The 12,712-nt window shown below is 38.0% G+C and overlaps 1 protein-coding gene across 1 annotated transcript in view; it reads right to left on the bottom strand.

Annotated features, from left to right (window-relative positions):
* Vwde (von Willebrand factor D and EGF domains) overlaps window positions 1–6,318 on the bottom strand; it is a 67,739-nt gene extending 61,421 nt beyond the window's left edge. Inside the window, exons 1-2 of the mRNA XM_028894658.1 lie at window positions 6,177–6,318; window positions 1,668–1,852 (exon numbers count right to left, since the gene is read on the bottom strand). Coding sequence (XP_028750491.1) covers window positions 1,668–1,852; window positions 6,177–6,246 — 255 coding nt within the window. The 5' untranslated portion in view covers window positions 6,247–6,318. The remainder of the gene's footprint in view (window positions 1–1,667; window positions 1,853–6,176) is intronic.
* Window positions 6,319–12,712: the final 6,394 nt, after the last annotated feature.

Genomic DNA, 12,712 nt, shown 5'->3' with positions numbered 1-12,712 from the left:
ACATAATGTATTCTCACTGCAGGTATTAAATATAGCTCTGTGTCTTCTAGGTTAAAAAAATAAGAATAGTGCAGCACAGAGTGACACAGAACACAGTCATTAGTGTTTATTATCAACTTGAGCATATTCTTGAATGACAATATTAGTATAAAGCTACATATTTCAACCAAAAGCTGCAAATGCCTGCACAGTCCTTAGAACTCTCCATTAAGCTATCTGAAGGTTTGTGATAAGGCAAAGGACTCATTCTGTGGTAATCTTATATGTTATTCTGCCCCTAATGATAATGACTTTGGTTACATGTTTCAAACTCTTTGTCTGTAGTGGGTAGCCATTCCAACTTGGTTCTGGAAGTTCCAACCCCCATTGAGACTCTGGCAACTGTCACGCCTACGAGGCGGGGCGAGGGGAGGTGCCTGGGGACCCGAGAGCTGGATGGGCCAGCGCTCGCTCTGGGCGCTCTCTCGTGCCGGGACGCTGACCAGTGCAGATTGACTGTGTAGAGCTCCGGAGAACACCGTTGGACTGCATTACACCTTCCCCAGACCCTGCGACCTACCCATTACTTAATTTGTGAGTTTCGCCATTAAATAAATATCCTTTTAACTACGTGGAGTGGCCAAAATAATTTCTCCAATATTTGTCTGCATCCACATTTTTATAATGAGGTGCATTGGCTACCACAAGGTCTCACTTGTGAAATCAAGTGAGGCTACATACCTACAATACCCACAGTGAAAGAACATATTAGATGCAAAATAAATGTGTCTAAATACTTTCTCACGATTTTCGTATTACAAACAGATATTCCAAAGTCGTGGATTTTTTTTACAATATTTAGACTTAGTCTTATTCCGTAGATTATGGGGACAAGATTATAATAGCAATAACTGGGGCTGATGAAACACTAACTGCTCACAAATAACATGCTTATAGGTCAAAGTACTGAGGAGGTAGAGACAGAATGATCCCTGGGGCTTTCTGACCAGTCAGGCTAGCCTCATTGGGGAGGTCATGATTCAGTGAGAAATCCAGTTTCAAAAGCTAAGTGGAAAACAATTGAAGAAGGCATCTAATATCAACTTCTTAATATCAACTTCTGGCTTCTGCACACACACACACACACACACACACACACACACACACACACACACGCTCATGCACATGCCCAAATCACACGTGCTACATTGAAAAACACTGAAATTTTACTGACAGTCTGAGTTTTTTTTTTCACTTATGGAATAGAAGGTGATGGATTTGTAGGTTTTGAGTTGTCAGAGTCCATAGTTAAGAAAGGAAATGCCAGGTAGAAACTGAGAAGCACTGAAGCAAAAATTCAACAGCATTCTTTAAGGCAGTTTTCTTGAGGTTATATACCTGGATGTATGTTCAAATTTGACTCTTTGCCCTGCTAATGGGGTAACCAGAAGACATATGCATAGGAATATATGTGTTGCACATAATTTGGTGAATAATGATTTCTATTACATTGTGTTCCACAGCTGTGGAAATTATCTAAGATATTATGGTTCAAAACACTTGTGGCCTAAATGGAGCATAACATTACTATCATAGCCATTACCATTGAACTAGATATTATAGGAATATTTCAAATTAACTCAATCTACTAAAAATGAAGATAACACTTCAGTAAGGGAAAAACGTACCTCAATACATCTGGTTGGCATCTCAGCAGGTCTATCAAAGAGGAGAAATCGGTACCATCCAGGAGTGAGAGAATGGTCACAGATCAGGTCTTGAGCAGCTGACTGCTGGAGGTACACTGAGTCAAAGTGGACACTTCTGTAAGGACTCTGAAGAAGCTGGTGGCCCCCAGGAAAGCACTCAGGAGCTAGACAGAAAGATGAGGATTTTCATGCCATATGTTTTATTCACCAGCATAGCTGTCTTCAATTAAAAGTTGATTCTCTTTTCTAAAAAAAGTAAATAAAATCACTATTGCACACACACACACACACACACACACACACACACACACACAGGCCATCAAGGACTCCTAGCAAGTCAAAGATGATTTAGCTTGCACATTCTAGAGATGCAAGGAGCAACTGAAGACCTGTCACAGTGTGAGCTTGAGACACTTAAGCTTTGGGGTTTTTATTTTCATTTAACTTGAGCAGAGAGAGCAACAGGGTGCTCTTAAGTTAAAATGTGTTCATTGTGACCACAAGTCACCAATCCTGAAAGGATTCCTCTTGGGTCAATTCCTCTAGATTTCAATGTCATTACTGGCCCTCTTTGAACAAATTTTCCCCAAATCAGGCACTAAAATCCAACCTCTGCTGGTTAGCAGAATGCAATATGCTCAGCTAACTTTTTAGTGACATTCTTATCTTTGTAATTGTGAAGTGTCTGCTACCTAAGTTTCCTGTATTTACTACAAGAGTTTAGAATCACTGCAAGGGTCTTGCTTTTCCATAGATATGCATTTTCTAGGAAGAATTTCATTTCTGTATTTCCAATTATATTGATAATTATCATAAATATTAAGGATAAATATTTTATTAAGTGTATATACCATCATTTCCATTTAATTTTAAAAGAATTCTAATATCTTTCAATGTAAGAAAACTGCACATGATTAAAATTTAAAGACCTGATATTAAAGGGTAATAGTGATGGGATTTACATGAATCACTGACATATTTTTGCTTCAAAATAATTTTCTTTAGGGAAAACTCAGTAAGTTCATTTCTTTCTCATGTGCATGGGTATATATTGATATGTGATATGTTGATGTATGTTTGCATGTGTGTGCAGGCATGCTTTATGGTATTTACATGGGTCCTGAGCATCTGAACTCAGGTCTTCACTCTGGCAAAGCAAGTGTTCTAACCACTTAACAATTTTTCCAATATATAACTCTATTTTGATTCTATGTATTATTTCTCCTTCAGTATCTTTATAGTCCTTACATTTCTTCTTGTACTGCTTTAAATAATATTCCTTAATCCAAAGCAGCATAAGGAATAATTGTAGGGGACATTACTGTGTGACATTACCAATTTTGGAAGGGTATATAATATTTAAATGAGAATTTTATTTCACTATATTTTATTTTATTGAGAAAATTCTTAGCAAATAGAATTTTTAAGTCATTTTATAATTTCTTTCCTAAAAATGTACTTGTCTCATACAGAATGTTGAATAGAACATTTAAAAAACATTAGTAATGTAAAAGTCCCCCCTCTTAAAGTCTTAGTCCACCCTTGGCTCTAGAATATATCTCACAGTTAAGCAAGCATTGTGATGATGTCTAGACCCTCACATAAGGACAAGCTTATCTTGGTCAAGTACTGAACAAATAGCTTTACAAATCTTTTGTGATCTTCAGTGTTCTGACTTGACACACTCTCTAGAAAAGCCTCAATATATTTCCCTGAAAACAGAAGCTCCTATAAATTTACACTCCTTTTTGTTCATCTGCTTTCTGATATGATTTAGGTCAACTAAGCAGCTTAAAATAAGATCTTCGATACTTGGGTTTCAAATACTTTGACAGAATGTGCCAGGTAATATATAATAGGTACAAAGTGGCAGAATATGCAAATGGGCTTTCCATATATTTGTTACTTATTGTAGATTGTTTTCTGGCTTACAAAATAGACAATATCATGGTTATCTAAAGCTGAGAGTTCAGAAATATATTAAGACACTAATTAAATTGAAATCAAACTTCATTAAAATTAAAGATTTAAACTCCATGTGGTGGTACATGCCATATGGTGGTGCATAGCTGTAACCCCAACATGCTTAAAATGAGAAGGAAAGGAGGAAAAGTTTTAGGCAAGCATGTGCTATATAGTAAGACATTGTCCCCCCACAAAAGCAAAAATTGCTTGTGTACTGAAAAGCATACAGAAAACAAAAAGACAATCCACTGGACCTAATGAGAAAAATAATTGCATATTATATAAGTGATGAGAGATTCAAGTGTAAAATGTGCAAAGAACTCATACAAGTCAATAAAAAAGCCAAGACATTTTATTTTATATTTTATTTTATTTTATTTTATTTGGGGGAAAGATATAAGTAGGACTCTTCCCAAAGAACATATGAAAATGTCAATATACAAATGAATAGGACATGCTTGAAACCATTAATCATCAGGAAAATGCACATCAAGCCACAGTAAAATAGGCCAGCTGACATCCACTAGGTTAACTAAAATCAAACTGTCAGATAATGCCAAGTGTTAGCAGGTATGTGAATAAATTGAAACCTTCATATGCTATAGGAATATAAAACAGTGCAGCCATTTGGGGAGACACTAGCTATTCTAAAACTGGTTAATTATAGCTAACTTCTGACCCAGCAAATCTCCTTTTTGTAAAAATAAAAACATGTTCCTATAAACACTTGGATAGAGATGCTCATAGCAGCCTTATCTATTAGAGCGGAAAGACAGAATTAACACAAATTCATCAACAGAAAAATGAACACACAAAATGGACTGTCTCCTTACAGTGGAATGCTCTCCGACCTTACAACAAATGAAGTTCTGAGCCATACTGTACCATGGTAGATCTTTAAAACATTATATTATGAGCAAAATGATAGCTTTAATATGATCTTGTTTATATAAAATACACAGATTAGACAAATACCTAAAACAGAAAGCAGAATAGTGATTACCTATGACTGGGGAGACAGAAAGGCAGATGGAGATAATAGCTTTGACATCAAAGGGCACAATTTTGGTTTTGATTCTAAACTTGACTACACATATCTGAGGACAGGTGTATGTAATACCATAGTGCACTTCAGGTGAGTGATATGCGTGCTCTATGAAACATCCTAACAGAGCTGTTAAGTGTGATCTACAGTAAACTTAGAGGCATCATTCTAAATATTTGAATATGTTAATAAATATGTTCACAGGCCTCTTCTGGAAACATAATGGCTGCATATGTAGTACTTATTACACATGAGTTTTTAAAGTTCTTTATAGCATTTGTTCCATGGGCTAGGAAGGGTAAAAGGAGAAAGAAAAGTCGACTGAATAATGAGCTTGCAAATACTTGCAAGGCGTAGGCGATAGTGTTCCACATCACAATAAGGTGACGACAGTTGACGCAAGTGTGCCATACACTTTGTAAAGAACTAGGAAGAGAAGAATTCAAAGATTCTCAGGAACAATGGCTACACAGCTTTAAGAAGACAGAAATAGTAATGACTGGATGCCTGTATCCAATCACATAGCTCTGTGCCTATGAATATGTACAACTATCGTGTTAATTTAGGAAAGATCTTTTTGGAGCACCTGCTAAGATCAAGCAAACTTAAGAAGTCACAGATGAATGACACCTGGTTAAGGAAATGCATTTCCAGAAATATATTGAGTGTGGATGACCAGTTTAAAAAGAAATTCACGTGGGGAGATGCCTGCTTCTCCCTCACCCCTGCTCTATCAGACCCAATTTATCTTAATAAAACTGCTCAAGATTGACATGATGATGCAAAGATAATTTTATCTTCAACCTTTAGAGATGTTGCGCGTGGCTTTCCTTCAGGTTGGGGATAGCTGTATGCGTCATTTATTTCTCTAACAGAATAAGTGACATACAAGACCAAGTGACCTTTTGTTTAATATTCTTACCGATAGGAGCACAAAGAATCTAAGAAAGGCTAAGAGATGTGGCTCTGTTTTGTGTCATTAATGTCACTCTACTGTACACTTTTCTGTCATGGTTTGATGAAGTTTGGAAGAGGGTATTCTTCCCATCAAGTTCGCTTGCGCAGCAGAAAACTGACTGTACCAGATGATGGGAAAGCTAACATACACAAAACTAGCCCAGTGGTGTATGTGGAGATGCAACTTTCACCAACTGTTTCCAGAGGTGGCCTGGGAGTGGAGATCATTAGTTTCCAACTAATTCGGATCACTTTCCTGTATAGTAGCCGGCAGATTCGGCACAGGTTCTTGAAGCAAATTAAACGCAATTTAAATATCAAAAGATCAGCGGGGGTGGGGGTGGGGCGCAGGACCATGCGAAGAGGAGGCTCAGGCAGTCTGAGGGTAAAAGGAAATGCAAGGAGCAGTTGTCGGTGAAAGGCACCGAGATGGTGCCAGGTCAGCAGCACGAGTCAGCAGAAAAGTCGGTCCTCACGCCCAGGTCCAGGCAGCCTCTGTGCTGCCCTCTCCAGCTACCTACCTTGCTGGCCTTCCCCGAGGACCAGGAGCGACAGCGCGGTCACCAGCCGTGCCCAGGCTCCGCCCGGCATCACGTGCGTCCCAGAGCGTCTCACAGATGGGGAGAACCTGGCCTCAGCCCTCCACTCCCCGGACTTTCTCCAAGTCTGCTTCTGCTGCAAGTTCTCTGTCTGCAGTGCCCTTCTATGGGAGACTTCTGGTCCCTGGCGCCAGCCTCAGACTCCTCCTCCCAACCCTGACTACCCTCCTCTCTGAAAACCACGCCCAAACTGTGCCCGGGACCTGGAGCATCTAGCCGGCTATGGATATCTCTCACCTTGGGTGTCCCCTGCATTACCATAGCCTGCTAGGATCTCTGGGATGTAGTTCTGACACATAGGGTTTTGCTGTACTAATAAATACTGAGAAACTCCTCCAGCGTGCACTCTCCAAGAAGTCTAGACTGTTCTGCTGGGGTCTGGAATGAATTTTGTTGTTGTTGCTGTTCTTTGGCCGCAGGGTGCCACAACTTAACTTAGGTTGCCTTTGGACTAACAATCCTCCTACTTTGGCCTCTTGAGTTCTGAGATTACGGGAAAGAGACATCACCACCATCTGGTTATAAACTTTTTGTGTGAAGACCAGATGTCAACCTAAGGTGGTGTTCCTCAGGAGCTGTCCACCTGATTTTAAGATAGAGTCTCTCGTTAGCCTAGAGCACACCAAACAGGCTAGGGTGGCCATCGAGGTCCAGGGATCCTGACCAGTGCTATGATTACAAGAAGGCTTTCTTGAGTGAGTTCTGGGGATTGAAATAAAATTCTTATTTCAGGGAAAGCATTTTACTGCCGGAACTGTCTCTGACCTTGTGGGTGCATTCTTTTTTTTATTATTAAAATTTATTTTTTATTAATTAATACATTAATTTTCCCACCTCTATCACAGTTTCTCCTCCCTCCCTCCTCTTCTCCCAGGTCCTCTCCCCAAAATACCCCCTCGTTTTGCTGCGACTTGCAGTGCTATGACTGATTGATATACAAGGAAGTATACACTTTTCTGAAGGGAAGGGAGAGGGAGTTGATGTGGGTGCATTCTTAATCTTCTAGCAGTCTCCGCTGCTTTGCTTTGCTCCTCTGGGGGAACTAATTTCCCAGAAAAGGCCCTTTTCCTTGTTGGGTCTTAGGACTCACTGATGAGTAGTGGAGGCAGGGAGGAGAGAACAATTTGGTGAGAGTGCAGTGCCAGCAATTTGTGAGTTGAAGGACTAATGAATCCTAGAGCTGACTCGGTTGTACAGTGCTGACCCAGGATTCTTCAGCAAATAACCAGATAACCTTCCTCATTGCCCTGAGAATGATTTCCCATCCTTTGAGTTTTCAGAAGTGTAGTTGACTCTGTAAAGAAAGCAGATCCTTCAGTGTGTGTTTTAAAATAAGTCCTTACTCTTCAGAGATTTTGTCTGGAAAGCTGAGACCCAGAGTCTTCTGCCCCATCACCTAGGATTTTACCCTGACAGACCTTTACCCAAGGGGAAAAGAAACATTGGTTAACAAAGGGTGTCCTGGAGGGATCTGCTGGACACCGGGTTCAGATCACATTCTCCCCTAGAGAGCTGTATAGTCAAGGTGGTATTAGATGGTGAAGACAAAAGATGCCACAAACATTAAGATATTCTGTTTTAAATGCTATATACCTTTTTTAAAATATAAATTTGAAAGAAAAACTGTCTCTAAAAGTTTAAACCATTTCTCATAATTGAAGGCATCAACCCGTTTTGGAAATACGTTCTCTCTGGCACAAAAAACTTGCTTATCGGTTCTTTTCTGTGGCAAATGGGCACCTAATCTTACAAAATAAAACAAACCTAACCTCTTAGTTAGTCTATTATGATTTGCATGATAAGTTTTAATACAGGCAGAAAAAAAATCAGAGATTTCTGAATTTGTGATTTTTTTTGTTTCAGTTTACAGATAAAATTGAGAAAGAAAGACAAATCATCGATCATCTTTTTTTTAATCATCAGGGATAATATAATAAATAAAACCAGGATCAAATAATAGCCAGTGCTTTGTGAATTAAATTAGAAATATCTGTAAAAATAATTCTAATATTTCCTTGAAGAAAAATACCACTTATATGATTTCCAGCAAACATACATATACAGTAGAGTGGGTCTTTATTTTCCTCTCAGGGAAAGAGTTACAGCTGTCAGTCTATGAGTTTACAGTAGGCTTGGACCAAAAACCAATTACCCTCTAGTAAAATTAACTAACATGCAAAGCATTAAACATTACTTAGAAATGTTTCTCACCCCTCAGTGAAAATTAATCTTGGAACTTCAAGCATGCATAGAAGGGTATATTGAAAGAAACCAAAGAGCAATAAAATGTTCTGTCATGTGTCATGGTATTAATAAAACTTAGTATAAAGCTCAATTTCTTATAGTTTTATTGCTGAAAAGACAAAAAAAATAATGTAAGTGTGATGGCCTCATCAATACTCACACAACTTGTAAAATTTATTAACTATCACTGAGAGAGAAAGAGTAAGAGGCAGATTGGCACAATGAGTGTGGGAGCCCAGGACTCCTGGGCTCTGGTTCCAGGTCTGAAGCACACTTCTTGTTTTTGTAGATTAAACATCATGCTCATGTCCATTTAACTTCATTTTTTTCTGTACAGCAAAAATGAAAATAATACCACATGGAGTTTCAGAATTAAAAAAGTATGTGTGCTTGTTCGTGGGTGAAGGGGTGGGAGGAAGGAGCACTTTGACTAGCACCTGGTTCAGAGTAGCTATTATGAATAAACACGATAATTTACTGTTATTAAAACAATGGATGAAGCCTAGGTAATTATGCCTTCCCTTATCTCTTATTATATAAAGACATGCAGTTTCTCTTTATTACTCTATTATAGTATACTGTATCTTTCAGGGCACAGTGAAAAAAAATCACATTTATATAATATGAATTCCTTACGTTTTACTAAATAAGAACACTCTTGTTTTTTCTGAAAGTCATATTAGCCACCGTACTGACAGGACAAAGATGAAAGATTCTCTTTCCCCCAAGTGAAAAAATGATAGGGCTGCTTGTGTGGTTCATTGTAGCTGAACATACAGGCACTCAACAGCAGATGTGAAGTCATAATCACTCTGGGAGTGGTCAAATAGTGAAGACTGTGAAGAGAAGAAAGAGCACGGTGAGTGTTCAAAGAGAACAAAAGATGGGGGAGATCGTGAAAGAGTGATAGCTAGTAAATCACACTCCCACGCAAACATCAGAAGGCCACACAGTCAGAGAAAGAGGAAGACAGAAACAATCAGAGCAACCCAGAGACAGAGAGCACCCTCATAATTCCTTTCAGTGTCCCTCTCTGTCGTTCTGTGATATCCCCCTTGTATTGTCCATGGACTTGGTTGTGAGTTTGGACATTGTGGTGGTTTGAATGTAATTGGTCCCTATACGCTCATAGGGAGTGGCACTATTAGGAAGTGTGGCTTTGTTGGAGTACAAGTGGTCTTGTTGGAGGAAGTGTGTCACTGTGGGGTTGGGCTTTGAGGTCTCCTATGCTCAAGCCACACCCAGTGACACAGACCATTTTCTGTTGCCTGTGGGTCAAGGTGTAAGACTCTCAGCTCCTTCTCCAGCACCATGTCTGCCTGTAGGGCACCATATCACACCATAATGATAATGGGCTTAACCTGTAAAAATGAAAACCACTCCAATTAAATGCTTTTTCTTTATAAGACTTGCCTTGGTCAAAGTGTCTCCTCAGAGCAACAGAAACCCTAAGAGAGACATTTTGCTTCTGCTGCCATTCTTTGCCCTAAAAATGTTCTCTGAGGTCAGAAGAAAATATAAATGATACAATTATTAGTTTGTATCATTTGTATTTTGTTGCTCATGCATTTTGCTAGTGAAAGAATGGGAAAATACTGTCATGTATTATATTTGAATAGTCATCTGTTGAGAGTCAGATAGACTAGTTATTAGGCCACATAGAAAATATCCAAAAAAATAATTGCAGAGACAAGAAGTTTGGGTTTTTGCAGAGTGATGATCATAAATTACTGTAATGGCACTATAGCAATTATATTACTAATAATGGTATTGTCAGTTATAGAGAATGTAGCTGAAATACCATAGGAGAGATGGCCCAACAAATGCTCACTCACAGACTAAGTGTCCTCTTAGTCTTTTTCCCACATTTAAAAAAGTTCCTATTTGTTAATTCCTTAAAAGTTAATGAGAAAAATGTGGATGAATAAAAAGAAGACCAGCTTTATTTTATTAAAATATATTAATGAAGAAAAGCAGCTGGGAAAATGCCCTCAAACCTGCATTATAAAATGTTTCAGTCATAATTCTGCTTCATGTAGATTGAAACAGTGTAATGCTTATTTCTAAAAGGAAAAAGCTAAAGCCATTCACTTACTTGCCCTGAAATTTTATGCTTGGATCTTCTTTTGGTCTTCCCTGCTTAGGAAATTGGCAGTACTTGCCATTCCTTCTCACACATAGTGTGACTCCTCCACACTATGTTTAGCCCTTGACAAGGTTTGGCAAGAAACTTAAAAATAACTATTGCTTTGTTGCTCCACTGGTCCAGGACACCCCTACAAGCCCCGTGAACCACTGCAGGAAAAACCATCCCCGGGCATTATCTAGACTTGGGCCAATTATGTCAGTTTTAGAATTTAAAGCAAACTCAGTATTTATTCTATATCCTGAATTTCTTTTTCTTCCAGGGAGTAAATTCCATATAGTAGGGAACAGGGGTCTTCATGCCTACATCTGTAGTGAAAATACATCTAGCATCAGGAATTCTTTAGAAAAATTATTTTACACACATTCACACACATGTACATATGTATATTTATAGATGCACATGTATGTATGTGTGTGTGTGTGTGTGAGAGAGAGAGAGAGAGAGAGAGACAGAGACAGAGACAGAGACAGAGAGACAGAGGGAGTTTATATGCATTTGTTTGCCAAGAAGCACACCAATGTGTGCCCAGGTCTGTCAGCGCTAACATTATTGGCATTAGTGGTGAGCCTGGCTCATTAAGTGAATTCTGGGATCTGAACTCAAGTCTTCATGATTATGCAGCAAGCTCTCTTAACTGCTGGACAATTTTCTCAGCCCCTAATATAAAGATCTTTTAAGAATAGCACATGTATGATGTTCACATGGGATGGAACAATGCTCTGAGTGTAGTTTGGTTTCTTTAAATGTCAACATCCAAATACCTACAAATGACCAGTATCATTTTATTTTTCAAAATAAGTACAATAATTCTTAGGGTTTCAAATATTGTTGGGTTTCAGTTGTTTAACAAATTATGAATTTAGTGACTTAAAATAGGACAAAGTTTTAATATAATTATTTTAAAACAGAAGTATAAAATCTGTTGCTCTGTGTTTGACATTGTTGACTCTCATTCTTTGCAGACTATTTCTTGTCCCCACCTAACTTTAATGATATACAATTGACAAATCAAAATAGTTAATAAATATAATAATGTGAATTTTTATTGCATTTATTTGGAATAGACATGCACATGGTATAGCACAGGTTTGACTGTCAGAAGACAACTTGTAAAAGGTAATTAGTTCTCTTTTTCCGGGAGTCTCTAATTCAGGTAGTCAGGCAAAGCTGCCTGCTGCTATCTCCTAGGCCCAATGTAATATTTGCTTTGCTAAACATAAACCTTATGGAGTGACTACATTATTAGCATGGCTAACATATATATTGTTTTCCATAGTTATCTTTTTTCTTATAGGGAGGATGCTTAAGATGTACTCATAGCAAATTTCAAGCAATTTGATGTTAATGGGTACACTGATTTAGCCCTTCTAAGATTTCCCAGCCCACCTAGGTGACACTTTACATCCTTTGACCAACAGCTCTTGGATTACTCAGACCACGGTTGGTAACCATCATTTTTCTTCCTGATTCTATCAATTAGACACGCTTTTTAGATATTTACATGGACGTGAGATCATGTAGTGTTGCCCTTTCTGTATTTGATTTATCTTACTTTAAATGATGCCATCTAGATTTAATCACCTTGACATAAATGGCAATGTTTCCTTCTGATTATGTTGAATAATGCATATAGATATAATATTTTCTTTTATTCACTCATCTCTCAGCAGATACTTGGATAAATTCCACCCCACAGCTATTGTGAATACTATGACAATGACCATGGGAATACAGACCTCTCCTTAAATTTTTGTTTCATTTCATTTTGATATGCCCAGTAGTGGATTGATGAGTCATATGGTTTCGTTTTAATTTTTTGGAGAAACCTCTATAATATTTTCTACAACGACTATATCACTACTGTATGAGTTTCATTTTCATCACATCCATGCCAAATGTATCAGTCTTTGTCTTTTTGATAACAGCTATTCCAATAGGTGTGAAATGCTAGCTATCTTATTTTGGTTTATATTTGCATGATGTTGGAATTTTTCTATATGCTTTCATATGCATATTTTTCATGTCTTATTTTAAGATACACATATTTATTGAATATGATCAAACT

This window comes from Peromyscus leucopus, chromosome 3 (genome assembly GCF_004664715.2).
Source record: "Peromyscus leucopus breed LL Stock chromosome 3, UCI_PerLeu_2.1, whole genome shotgun sequence".
In the NCBI taxonomy this organism is placed as follows: domain Eukaryota; kingdom Metazoa; phylum Chordata; class Mammalia; order Rodentia; family Cricetidae; genus Peromyscus; species Peromyscus leucopus.
Note: the sequence above shows the minus strand (reverse complement) of the source record. Positions and strands in the feature narration are given on the sequence as shown.